At 39.6% G+C, this 14,305-nt stretch overlaps 1 protein-coding gene across 2 annotated transcripts in view; it reads left to right on the plus strand.

Moving 5' to 3' along the window:
• The window catches only part of EGFR (epidermal growth factor receptor), a 159,217-nt gene that overhangs the window by 102,140 nt on the left and 42,772 nt on the right, over positions 1-14,305 (plus strand). For both annotated transcript variants that reach the window (XM_015854890.3, XM_015854891.3), the window contains exons 2-5: positions 8,725-8,876; positions 10,401-10,587; positions 11,494-11,628; positions 13,601-13,669. In XM_015854890.3, coding sequence (XP_015710376.2) covers positions 8,725-8,876; positions 10,401-10,587; positions 11,494-11,628; positions 13,601-13,669 — 543 coding nt within the window. The remainder of the gene's footprint in view (positions 1-8,724; positions 8,877-10,400; positions 10,588-11,493; positions 11,629-13,600; positions 13,670-14,305) is intronic.

Genomic DNA, 14,305 nt, shown 5'->3' on the forward strand with positions numbered 1-14,305 from the left:
GAAATAAAATTGTGTCTGTGCCCTGTTCTATAAAGCATTCAAACAAAAGATTAACTCCATCATCTCATCTTCTGTGACCTTGGCAGTTGTGCATTATGAACGTACAACTCTGAGAGCATTAGCAAAGGTTTATCTAATAGAGCGTTATATTTATGCATTTCAGACTGCAGAGTTTCTGAGATCAGCACTGAGCCACTGAAGAGTTTATTTGCTGAAAAAGGGTGAAGGAGCACAAGGAGGGCTGGCTCTGAGCTCAGTTTGCAGGGCAGAGGTTCACTGTTCAAATCAAGAGAAGGAGCGGGAATTTTTTTAGAGTGTGAACAGCCTGTAATGTATTGTACTGTGTATTTCAAGTACATTTTACAGTGTTCAAACTTGTTTACATTTCTGCACAGAACTGAAATCTGGCATTAAATGCAGCTGAGATTCTGTATTGCTAAATAAGGCTAACTCTAAAAGCAGCTCACTTGCTGTAACTTGCAACATTTATAGTAGCAATGACCAAACTGGATGTTTTTCCTTCCTAGACTGTTGAAGATAAATTGATCTCTGTCTTCAAAACTTACCCAAGTGCTGTTAAAACACTTTGTGCCTGTTTAGTGGTGCTTTCAAAACATAGTTTTAGCTCTCCTTCTTCCAGAAAAAAAGAGTGCTGTGTCCGTTTACCTCATTTATTGAATTTCACACAGCTAAATGAAATGAAATAAGAGCTTGACTCAGATCCAACTGATTTCAGTAGAGTCTCTCCATTGACTTTTAGTCAAGGCCTAAATGAGGATCAAACATCAATCCGGAGTATATGTACGTTTAATATGCTTTTCAACTATTCCTTTAAACTTAAATATTATTGGAGTTTTTTAACTTGCTTACCTGTCAGCATGTGCAAATATCCAGATTTCTACTGGAAACCTTAATGTAAGTGTTAACTGTAATGTTCATTCCCATGAACACAACCTTTTAAATTTATCAGCTTTTACTTATTTTTCTTAGGTATTTGACAGAGCCTGTTTGCTCTGTTAGTACAGATAACAACAGTACCTTTACTGTTTAAAGCAGCAGATACTGTTTATCTTGGTCCTGTCTTGTTTTAGCCTCACTCAAGAAAGCGATTACATTGATAAGGGACAAGATGTCTTCTGGGAATTTTGGGAGCATAACTCCCTCTTTCTGTAGCTTTCCTGTTTGAATCAGCGTGAGGCTGAAATTTGCAAAGAGTTACTTTCTACAGATCAGCTTCAGAGCAAGCATTGCGTAGTGACTGAGCAATGCAGCCCCAGAGGCTGGATTCACCATCCACTGTAGCTGCTGGCAGCATTTGCCATGACTTTGGTATCCACCAAAGGGTTGTGGATGGGGGTGAATGTTGTTACCATGGAGTGCGAGCATGCATGGCTCAAGGTGGCAAATAAAACCTGCATGGTTGCTCTTGTGCCCCATATATATTGCAGACTCTAGAGATTATACATGTATGCATTTATATACATATATTTGTGGGTTAAAAATTGAGAATATGTTGCACTTGCATGTGGTAGCAAAGTGTTAGACTTCTACTTGGAATCAGATGTGATAGTTTTCTCTTGCCCTTTCTGAGTTTACATTTTAGTACTCACACAGAATCAAAGCCTGAAGAGATTCAGAACTATATATGTAAAGACTAAAATTTGTTACAACATAAGGCTCAATTTAACATAAATCAAGAAAAACACTTGTTTTCTTTTCATTGGAAAGTCCAAATGGACATATTTAATTGTAGAGTATCTTAAGAAACCCAGCATGGTAAAATGTTCTCAGCACCATTTCATGTTTTAAATTTTGTTCCCCAAGTTTTAACTCATTTTTAACTCATTTAACTGTTTTAAAGAATTCAGTTCTGATGTAACTAGTCACTGGTCTCACATTTTCATGGGTGTATTTTCTATTTATTGTGCTATAAAATCCTGCTGCTCTGTAGATGTTGCCAGAACAAATGACAAAGAATGCATTTTTTCAGAAGATAAGGCTCAAACTTGTCTATCTGTTGTCATCTTCTTGTTTCCTGGTATATCCTGATGTAAATCTCGAAATGCCACACTCCTGCCATGCATATCACTCAGGATTAAAGGGTTGTAGGTCTTCTGGCCACTTGGTGCTGGTCTTTACATAGACATTTTGGAACATTTGCAGCAAAACTGAAGAGCAGAAGGGCTATTAGCTAGGAGCTGTTCTACCTGATTGGCTTATCTGTGGGGAAAGCAATAGGAGGACTCAGGGCCTCCTCCTTGTATTCACACTAGGGTTGTTTTGCAGTACTGAATGAACTTACTTTTGTTAGTATGTGGGTTTGATACAGCATAAAGAAACACAGTGAGATTTGATGTGCAGACAGTACTTCCTATTGGACAGTCTCCCAGAAATACTTGCATCTGCCATTACCAAATGCACCATCAACACTGCCTTTTCCCCTTGATTTCCTTCAAGTTGTTTCTAAAATTTCATTGCTCTTTGCACTGCTTGGTGTTGCTTTGCCATGCAGTATGCTGCGTAAGACATGCTTCAACTTGAAGAATTTTGTATCTTCAAGCATAAACATTCAATTATTCCACTCTAAGTCGGGAGCTGTAAGATCACCACCATGCTCTGCCAAGTTCACACAGAGAAACTTCTGTGTGGGAACTTTGCATCCAAAGTTGACTTTAAATAACATGTTAAGTGTGGCTTTGAGTTTCTCCTAAGAGCACTGAGGGATGAATAGGGGAGCTGTGTGCCTTTCTGTACGAGATTTAATCATTGGTGTATAAAAGTTACAAAGTATTATCATTTCTGCATATGTGTTTGCACAGTAGTTGATATATTTGAAGTTTCCTTGTTATCGTATGTTTCTTGCTATTATAGCAATAGCTCATTATTGAGTTCATTAGTAATTGTACTTCCAATAAACCAAAACCCATACACAAGCTGAGTACTAGGTGGACAGCACAGCTTATCAGTGTGGGGAACCCATCTTAGAGAAAGATTGAAGCCAGGATGGGCATTTGCAATGCTGCTGGAAGTTGCTTTACTGGGACTGGAGAGCCTTCTAGTGCAGAGGCTTACTAAATAATATGTTAGAAATGCTAGAAATACTCTTATTTTGGAGATATCTTTACTGAGGAACAAGATGATTTTTATATCATTACCTATTCTTTCAGATGAAGACACTTGCAAGCAATCAGGTCATCCAGCTGTCAAACCGCCTCTGTGACTAAAATTTTAGGATGTGACTTTTGCCACCAAAGGCCAGATCTCCACTCCTAACCGGAGCAGGGGAGACTTTAAATTAGATTTAGCTGGAAAAGTTACTTTAGTAAATAGAAAGAAGAGGCCATCTAGAAAAGTTTTCTTTTAAAGCATATTCTTGTTCCTAGCAGCACTAGTTTTGGGTCACTTTTGTAATTAGTTTCCACCTAACTATTTTTAAGAGCTATTGTCATTGCTTTTTCCCAATGTGCCTAAAATCTCAGTAACTGCACTACTCTAAATCACTCTTTTTGAGTAGGGACAAAACAGCCACATGTCTGTTTTTCAAGATTTTTCAAATTACCATATTTGAGTGCGTGCTAGAATGATTATCTTCTGTGGCGGCATTTCCAGTGCCCAAGTGATGCTGACATTAGCTGATCTTTTTAGCTGTTGCATATCTGCCAGCATCTGAGCAGCATCTCACTAGCTTTTTCTTTCCTTTCCATTTTGTAACTTTTCAAAGCATGTTACAGCAGCTTTTTCTTTTGGGGTCATGTAGTCTTTCTACCCCCATTTCTTACTCAGTATGAAAAAATACATTCAAAACTCAGTAATACAGGAAGTCCTCCATCACATCTTTTCTAAAGTTAAGGAATATGTGAAGTATTACTATATATAAAGTCACATATAACAAAATATCTCTTTCTTCCTCGCGTCTTTAACATTTCATCCCTGTTTTCTTTACAGAAAATATTTTATCAGAAGTAGTTATTCATCATGACAAATATGCTGTCTGCTCTTGTTCTTCCTCGTAATCTTAAATGCTGTTATCTCAATTATTTAACAGTGCTAGCTCTGCACATCCCAGGTTTCCACAACTATCTGGAGGGCCTCTGGGGAGCTGTTCAATAGCTGTAAGGGAGAGCTTTGGGGTTGGTTAATAAAAAAGCCTAACACACAAGACCTGTCCAGATTTTTGTCTGAATACACAAGGGGGTCCTCATTTAAATAGTAAGGGCCAATAGAACTGCTTGAGTTGAAGGAGACCTCAAAGATCATCAAGTTCTAACAGGTGAAAGTCAGTGGAAGCTCTTGTGAGGGGCAAATATATCAACACAAAACCATTCCTATCAGTGATTGCCCATACATAAGCATGTTGATCAGTATTTCTTACCAAATATTTCAGTTCACTTCAAATGTTTTCTTCTCCACACTCTGGTTGAGGTGAATTAGTATTGGACATCACTGATGTTAGAAGACCAAGAGTAATTTTTCTCCATGGCCTCTGAAGAGCTCTGCAAGGTACTCCCAAGAAATGCCAAAATAATGACTAGAAAATGAACTTGCAAGTGAATGAGAAGAAAGGATTTACTATAAATATTCTAGCAGGTTAAGCAAAAAATCTATTTTCTGCTGGTTTGCATTATCATTAGTGGCTGGAAAAGATGCAGAAAAAACCATTGCATTTATTATGTCAAATAGAGTAAAGCTATCAGTGATGTATGAAGCATGGAAATGGACTTGTGTATCTCTGAAATTGCCTTATTATTTCAGTGTGTGTGTCAGAGTAATTCAAGCAAAACATGAACAGAAACAGCTGATGATTTGGGGATTGATGATAATTTGGTTTCAAAGCATTCTCTAGAGACAAACATGTGTGACAAGATTGGCACTTCAGTAATCAGAGATTTTCTGAGAAGATGAAAACATTTCACTTATATTGGGGCAATGACTGTAGGGACCAGCTTATTTAATTTGAGATTGAATGAATTTGGGAGGATATAGTCACTTAGCATTGCAGAGGGACAGGTGCATTCTGTTCCCCTAAAATTGCCTATGGGTAAAATGTAATTTAGGAAATGCTTTCATTTCACCCTAGTTGTTTGTACAGCAATAAACTCAGCAGAAACCAATGACCTTCCCAATAGTCTCAGAAGATGAAGAATCAAATGGTTGCAGAGGTTCCATCACCTAGAAATGCTACTTTGCAGCTCAGTTTGAGATTGAGGAGGTAGCAAGCATTACTTTCAGGCCATCTGTTGAGGTAATACTGTAAATGACTCAACACTGACACTACACTGACACTGAGGGAGTCCAGTACATGTGTGAAGAATAACATCCCATAGAAATGAATTTTCTCTCTGGTGTCCCACAGTGCTGTCCTGCAGCAACATTTCCATGCTGGCTATATTTTTGTTACAGTAACGAAGCAGATCAGAGCAAAACTTTCCTTTTTTTATAGATCAGCCCACTTTTCAGATCTGGATCTCAGTTTTTCTACTGCCTGGGAACAATCTCACTCTGAATTTCTATCAGAAAACTTCTCAACCTTTTCTTAATTCTTACTTTTATCTAAAATGTGCTGGAGCCATGTCTAATGTCCTCATTGGGGATTTACTATGTGGAGCACGCTACCACACTATTCAGCAGTACTGTGGAAGAATCCATTCCCTCTATAGACTCCTTACACTGGATAATATCCTCTGTTACTCACTGAAACTAAAGTGTATAATAAATGTAGCTGGCATCAAAATCTGTGGAGGGTAAATAGATCAAGCTTAACAGAGGTTAAATCATAATATAATTCCTCCATCCACTCATACATGCATGCTGAACTTTGAACCCTGTTAAGGCAGGCCAGTACTATACTGTCTGTGCCAGACTGCCTCTATTGCTTGTGTGACCAGTGCAGATATTTTGCATAGGCTAGACAAAATGACCTGCTATTTTAACCTGATATGTGCAATCTCAGTCTGCATTGCCTATTTCTGAAGATTCTTATCTGCAGTTTGTTGTGTTGTTTGTTTGTTTGTTTTTTTCCTATGTCCAGATCAGTGTTCATGCCAGTATTATATCCAGATAATTATAGCATGTATCTTTTTAGAACACAGTTTTCATGATTAGAGAAATTGTAGGAATAGCATAATTTATCACATGTAAGCAAGTCATTCTCTTTTCTTTTAAGAGCTTTTATTTGGGAAATTTTATGCTGTACCTTAGCCCAAGTTCAGTAACAGTATTCCATGGATTTAGGTTCTTCTGTTCAACTTGCTCATCTTATACTACTTATGGCCCTGGTTCTCATTTGGTAGGTTATTACTTTAACTAAGTTAACTTTTTTATGAACTTAGATCTTCATGGCAAATAAGTGTTTGGCTCTATAAGTATTTGAGCAAGCAAATTATGCAAATTATGAGGAAAGCTGCTGTGGGGTGGTCAGAATGCTGCTGGCCATATACTGTTGAAATCTTAAGAGAAGCAAATTATTTACCTTTGTTCCCCAGATCTTAACAAGTGTTTCATAGTTTCATAGTTTCGTGCGGGTTGGAAGGGACCTTAGAGATCATCGAGTCCAGCCCCCGGAATTCGAGCCTCTGTGTAGCAGAGCGGCACTTCTACCACTTGCGCCACAGGGGGGATTCGAACTCCGGGCCCCAGTGTTGCAAGGCGGCGTCTTTAACCACTGCGCCACCGGGGCACACGGTGTTTGTCCTGTATCTTCTGTTTACTGCATAAAGAACATGATATGCCTGGTGGAGGGAATGTATTTTGCATATGGTTTAAGACACATTTGGTAGAAAACCATCCAAGTTGTCTGTTATCATAGGACAGGGGAAGACAGTAAGTCCTGGTGGACTAATCTAAAGTCTCTTCAGAGCTTGCTATGTCTAGTTTTCTTTCTATGACTTCACAGGCTGGGAAGGTCTTTCAGCTGGCTATGTATTCCTGCCCTCTCCCTCTCCTTGTGAGAGTGGTTTTCAACACATGTACATGGAACACCACAGCAACCCAAACTGTCAAGCTTTCTTGAGCTAAAAAAACCCTCATTCCATTTACTTATTTGTTGTTCTGCATTATTAGGGGCTTGGATCAACTCTTTGGCATGATTCAGTAAGTGGTCCCATGTGAGGGAGAAGCATGTGAGGAACAGTGCCCTCAGCCTGCTGCATCAGCCCTGAGCTAGAAAGCAGTGAAAAAGGCTGTGCTTGTTGGGTCAATTGAGCCAACTTCAGAGCTCCAGCTCTTCTTTGATCCCAAGTGAATAGATCTGCAGGCATGCTATTTCCCTGGGTGTCATTTTGGTGACCTGATTGTCTCTGGTTCCACAGCTGCATAGGGCTGATGGTAGGCATGAGCCTGGAAGACAAGGCCATAGAGGGATGCTCTTTCCACACATCTTTCCATTCAAGCTGTAGTGTAAAATCTGCAGCTTCTGTATAGAACCTGTCTTGAGTTTTGTGTTCTTCCCTAATCTCTGCTTTTATCTTAGCTGAACAATAACATTGCCTAAAATTCCAGAAGTCTGGTAGGACTCTGACTTTTCCAGACAGTGCAAGACCTCTTCACTCTCATCCCCAACAGCAACACATTTTGCACTGCAGACCAGTATGCAAGAATTTTTCTTACTTTATACACTCAAAGCATGATCATGCCACAGAATAAGACCTCCCCTGCGTTGCTGGCAAATAATCTGTGGTCCCCATGTGCAAAAGAACTCAAATGCATATTTTAAACATGAACACATTTAAACTGTTAACTTTGAAACTGGAGCAGAAAATCCTGCCTAGGAAATTCTCATCCATTACAGAAATTTGTGGCACATATGTATAGGGCCACTTTCTACGCTTGATTCTCACCTAAGTGGTATAATGACAGTCCCTGTTAAGCTGCTCCCATGTATAGTTACCACTGTGATCACAAATACAGTAATGCTTATGTAGATGTATAATGAGAAAAAACTCAGGAATATCAGTGAATGACCTGTTTCAAACACAGATGAAGAGTATTTTGTTGTCACTATAGCTCCTTAATGGTGATGACTGCACTGAGAAGTAACGTGTTCAGTGAATGGTTTTGGCAGTAGATAAATACGTATTTATCATTGATTATTAAGTTATTTTTCCTACTAGGGAAACATCAGTTGTTTGGTAAATCTTCAACAGGTGTCTTCCCTCTGAAATTTGTATCCAGCTCTGTGAACTACATTTGTTATTTGCTTTACGTCACTCCATACAGTGGTGCTGCAGTTTGTAACTGGTGTTTCTCAAATTTATGGCTCTGTGAAGGCATAATTTCTTGAAATCAGGCCTGACATACATTACGAGATGAATGTCAGATGAGAGACGAGGGCCTTCTTTTGATCCCACCCAAGAGCCAAGTTGGCTTGAAGTTTTCTACCTGAAAGGTGTTTTGAATTCTTTTATAGAATTTCTTTACGTATTATTCTCCCTTCCTCTGTACTGCAATAACATAGAGATGTTTTAATGTTAGGCAGACGAATGCAGAGTTTCTGGGGCTTGCTTGTTTATAATGCTGGTACATCTGTTTGCCTAGGAAATGTTGTATGCTCCCAGTGCTGTTGCTGTTAGGTTCACGCACAGTGGAGGCATCTGTGCTTTTTATCATGCTGATGCTTCAGTTATGGTGATTCTTGTAAAAACTAGATGGGCAACAGGTTTTGGAGTTGTTCAGCTCTCTGTAGTTGTTCTTGGTTTCCTTCATGAAGCATTCTTCTTTCTTCCACAGTTTGTCAAGGGACAAATAACAAGTTGACCCAGCTGGGGCATGTGGAAGACCATTTCACCAGCCTGCAGAGAATGTACAACAACTGTGAAGTGGTACTGAGTAATCTGGAGATTACCTATGTGGAGCATAATCGTGATCTCACCTTCCTTAAGGTTAGTGGTTTTGACCAACATGGCTTATCCTGCTAATGGAATCTTACTGCATTTTGGAGTGCAAAGTATCAGCTAGCTAGCTATAAAATGCTGTAGTGTTCCAAAGACATAGTAATTGTCAGAGGTATTGCAAATCATAGTTGCAGTTTGCCTGTAGGCTGCAGGTTATGCTCAGCCCAATTACACAAAATCATTTACTTTGAGAAATAGCTTCTCAGGTGTTAACCCAGTCTATTTTGGTTGCCATGCAGATGGGTTCGTACTTTTAAAAAACTATCACATGCTTACCCATCATGTCCCTCTGGGAGGGCAAAAGGCTTTGTTATATGATTGGGCAAAGCAAATGGCAAAGTGAGTGGCAATCACTGATCACAGATTTTGAAGTGTGGAGGCTGTTACCCTTCTCTGCAATCTGTGATCCATTTCCATACGTGATGGTGAGTGCAGCACATTAGCATATATGTTTTCAAAGAAGTTTTAAGTGCTTTGCTTTTGGTATCCCTGGTACGTCAGATTAGGAGGTTTACAAAGAAAGAGGCAGGAGGAGAAAATGCATTCTTTACAAGAAAAATGTGTATTTGGTACCAAGAACTCTGCTATGGTAGATCTGAATAAGCAGGTCAGTCATCTGAACTCAGAGGAATTTTCATGAGCTTTCCTCCTCAGAGAATAAAGAAAGGAAAAAACACTGCAATAGCAAGCAAGAACATCTGGAAATAGTTTTTTATGACATACAGGTTATAAATATGATGGTATTGCCATTTTTCTTTCCAAGCACTACTTGACCATGAAGATCAGTGTCTCCAGCAACATAACCAGTCTTCTGAAAACTTACTGATAGACTTCATAGAAGAGAAGAATATCCTATGAAGTAGCCTGAGGGCTTTTTCATTTACAGGGATTTTTTTTTAAGGAGATAGAAATGCACACATTTCACAGTAATTGAGACAGGAATTAACTTACAACCATGGTTAGTGCCTCACTTGTCTGTTGTCCTGTAAATATTTATTGCTTGAGAAGTAATTGCCTGATCCTCCCCTTTATTGTGCACTGGAGTGCTGGTTAGGAAAGAGGCATAGTAAACAAATCCTTAATCAGGTGAAGTGTCTGCTGCAAATGATTGAAGGTAGGATAAATATTCAGAGAAAGCATCATACGCAGTTAGCATATCATACGTGCTTGCCCTGTTCTTCTGCATCCCCTAAGAATCCCCATTTGCCCTTGCTTAGGAACAGGATACAGGTAGTGACCACCTAGTAGCTACTCTTATGGTCATTTTATACCTGCTTTGCAAAGTCAATCAGATGTAAAATACAAACATGAAGACACATTTCCTTGCCTCTGTTCTTCAAATAGTCTCTTCTAGTTCTCCAGTTTATTTAGTTTTTGTGAGACTAAATGGTTTTTTGTTCATTAAAATTCAAATATTGAATAGGGGGAGTGGGAGAAGGAAAGTAACCTTGTCAAGAGGATCAAAGATGGTTTATAAATGCTGTGGATTAAGTGACTTGTTTCTCCTCTCAGACCATACAGGAGGTTGCAGGCTATGTGCTCATTGCACTTAACATGGTGGACGTCATTCCCTTAGAAAACCTCCAGATTATCCGAGGGAATGTGCTTTATGACAACTCTTTCGCCCTAGCAGTCTTATCCAATTACCACATGAATAAAACCCAGGGACTTCGAGAGCTACCAATGAAACGGCTATCAGGTGAGACCAGGACAAGAGGTGGAGGCACCCATAAGTAAACTTAAACCATTAAATTATTGGCATCAAGTCCAGATTGAAGATCTTCTCTCAAAGTCAATGTTTTAAAAACTGAATGTAGTGTCCCAGTTTTCTACTCACTTTCCTGCTATACATCCTTTTTCAAAACATGAAGAAAGTTCATAATTTGCCATTACAAAAGGACATGAAGTCCAAAGCATCAACAGGGTGCTGGAATTTATTTGTATCCCCAAAATGGAAAAAAAATTATCCAATTCTTAATATTGGTTTTATTTTTATTTTTATTTTATTCCAATGTGTGTAATTTACTGTTTTCTGTTAATTCCCAGTGGGAGTTGGTGGCACGTGAAGAGCTGCAGTTAGGGTCTCACGCATTCTCTGACTGATGGGTCAGGCTGTGCAAACCATCAGTGTTTATAGATGCCTAACTCACCCTCTGTCAGAGATCATGACCACTGTAGCAGGGGCAGCAGAACAGGCCACATGCCAAGTCTTCTGCCACACTGGTTTAGTACAGACTTTGTTGCAGCACACATTGAAAAGAAGTATTTGCTTGAGGAGACTGAATCATGAGCTGAAGCAGGTAAAAACACATTACCTTCTGCTATGTCAGCCATAGGCAGCAGCCTCTGGATGTGGCACTGGGTGGAAAGCCATGTGTAGTGGCTTCTCAATGGCATCCAACAGCAGGTGATCCTCCAGAACCTGTCAGTCTGAGCCTGGGGTTAGTTGCACTTCAAGTGTGTCTGTGCTGTGCAGGTTGTCAGCATAGTGTGACTGAAATGAAAAAGTCTGAGTTTTGTTTCCTGTTCTTTAAATCAGAGAGGGAGAGAGGGGGAAGACTTAAGAAGAGTGCTTCACTCACTGTTGTTTTTCTTTCCATGGCAGAAATTCTCAATGGAGGTGTTAAAATCAGCAACAACCCCAAACTGTGCAACATGGACACTGTTCTGTGGAATGACATCATTGATACAAGCAGGAAGCCTCTCACAGTTCTTGACTTTGCAAGCAATCTTTCTTCTTGTAAGTATTAATTTACCAAAATGCTATGAGCTTCCTCATTTCAGAGAGAAGAGCCAGCAACCAAACTTACAGCTTTGGTTTTCATATCCACCAATACACTGGGCCATCAAACCCTGTTCTGAAGGAAGTCCATTCAATTCTTCATCACTGATATGAGATTTAATGTTTTGTCATGCCTAGCTCAAAGAAGTTTTTATTGATTTCATGCAGTACCTTATGAATGCTTTTCTTCAAAGATAGCCACACAACTCAGAATAATATGCACTTGCATGTTTTCCAGCATTCTTTAAATTTAAAGCAGCCATACAGGCACCTTCACATTTTTGCAATAAGGCATAATTTTCTATCAAGAATGCTGTAAAAACTCCTATGTTTTGGGATGCATGAATAATCCTTGAAAATGTTATGATAAGAGGTAAATAAATCTGATGTTTAAATCAGCAAGAAGATAAACACATGTTTAAAAGTTTGTGTGGTATATGCCTAAGGTAGGCTCAGACTAACCATGGCATCACATAATATCAGGGATTGGAAGGGATCTTGAAAGTTATCAAATCCAATCCCTCTATTGGATCGGGAACACCTAGATCAGATCACATAGAAACGTGTCCAGGTGGGTTTTGAATGTCTCCAGGGAAGGGTACCCCACAACCTCTCTGTCACCCTCACTGTAAAGATTTTTCTCGTATTTATGTGGAACCTCCTGTGTTCCGGCTTGCATCCATTGCCCCTTGTCCTATCACTGGATGTCACTGGGAAGAGTCTGGATCCTTGAGCCTTGTGAGTTCTTGTGAAATCCCCAGTTACTTCAGGGAAAGGAGTTTATTTTCACTATTGAGCATTTCATTTCTGGCACTGTAAACTGGCAGGAAACATACTTTCTTTATATTCCAGTTGCGTAATCAACAACTTCTGTGTTGATATATTTGCTGCGGAGTCCAAACGTATCCTAGCATTCTGCAAACAGTACAAGTCAGCACAGGATCCTGGCTCTGAATATCATGGAAAAGTTAACCTTTAACTTTCTAACTTCAAAAAAAAACATAGTTCTTCAGTCCCAGAGCAAAACAAGTACTGACATTTGTTCAGCTATGTGATGGGCAGTGAGCAGGGGGGAGGATCACATGCTACTAGCAGGAGAAATTACTCTAATATAATGTCTCTTAAATGTAGTAAATTCCAGATTAAACTGTTGATATGGTCATTTACAGTTTTAATGGTAATAATGGTCCTGTAATCTAAAATAAGTTATTTCTCTGGGACATTACTTGTCACTGAAAGGGAAAAAATAAAAATAAAAGAAAGAGTACACACAGCAGGAAGAGGGAGAAGGGCAGATAAGAAATGGATTCTTAGCAACAATAACCCAGTGCTGAACATTGAAGGTCATGCAGGGTGTGCATCCATCCCAGAGCCTCTCCAGTTACTGCTTCACAGACCTGTGCTGAGGGATGTTTTTGGTTGAGAGCAGGAGGAGAGCATGGTTCAGACATGTCAAATTGTTTTGTAGCTGGCAGTTACCTGTGAATCCAGTTGGTTTTGTTTTCTTCTTGGAAACGTTGTTCAGAAACATTAATTTCCACGTGGCCTGCAGCAAGCATCTGACTCATGCCCAAATGCAGACCAGTAGTGACTTGCAGTTTTATGCAAATCCAAGCCTGAGAGCCAGAAGGACGGTTGTTGAAATACCTGTTCCTGGGAAAAATACTCCTCTTTTGTCTGTCAGAACAGCAGAGTATTGCATTCACTTGCTGTGAGATGCTGAGTACTGTACATAGGAAACCAGCTGTGAACAACAGATAAAGATTTAAGTTCCAGCTCTCAGAATTTCTGAGCAACAGTATACGTATGCTTCCTCCCATGCTTTATTGAGAATGAAGGTTCAAGGTTTTGTTTCCTGTGACACATATGATGTTGTCATCAAGGTTTTAAACAGCAAATATTTTTATAGTACTCCACTCTTATGTTTTAGGTCCAAAATGCCATCCAAACTGCACAGAAGACCACTGCTGGGGTGCTGGTGAACAGAACTGCCAGACTTGTAAGTGTGCAGATTAATTAGGAATCATCTTGAGTGCTACAATCTGACATAGTAATCTACTGTCTACTGAATAATTTATCAATTGAATAATTTGCCAATTGCGCACTAACAGCATGTGTTTTACACTTGTCCTTTCTTCGTCTTCCTATGCTCATACTTCTCAAAGCACACTACTAGTCTTGCTTCTCCTCAGTCTTAATAGGCATGATAAGTGGTAGTCACTCTGAAACAAGTCTACATCACACATGTGCAAATATGGGCTTCCGCTCTGAAAAAAACTCAGTCACAAGGATCATTGAATAACAGAATGATTTGGATTGAAGGGATCATTCAAGGTCATCTGGTCAAAACCCTCTGCCCTGGGCAGGGACAACTTACTTAAACCCAATCAGGTTGCTCAAAGTGCTATCCAGCTCTACTTTGAACAATTCCAATAATGAGGAATCCACAACTCTGCTCCTTTTGGGCAGAGTAGGGAAGTTCTTTAGATGGTTTCACTTGGGTCTGGATTTCCTGGCAGATGCTGTGTTTTCTCCAGAGCAAATAGTCTGCAACTGTTTCTGCAACTCCCAATCCGGTGACAAATCAAGGTTGCCTAGTGACTGCACTGTGCCTCTGTGCACGGGGAACAGACGG

This window comes from Coturnix japonica, chromosome 2 (assembly GCF_054131305.1).
Source record: "Coturnix japonica strain WE chromosome 2, WE-NBRP24, whole genome shotgun sequence".
NCBI lineage: Eukaryota > Metazoa > Chordata > Aves > Galliformes > Phasianidae > Coturnix > Coturnix japonica.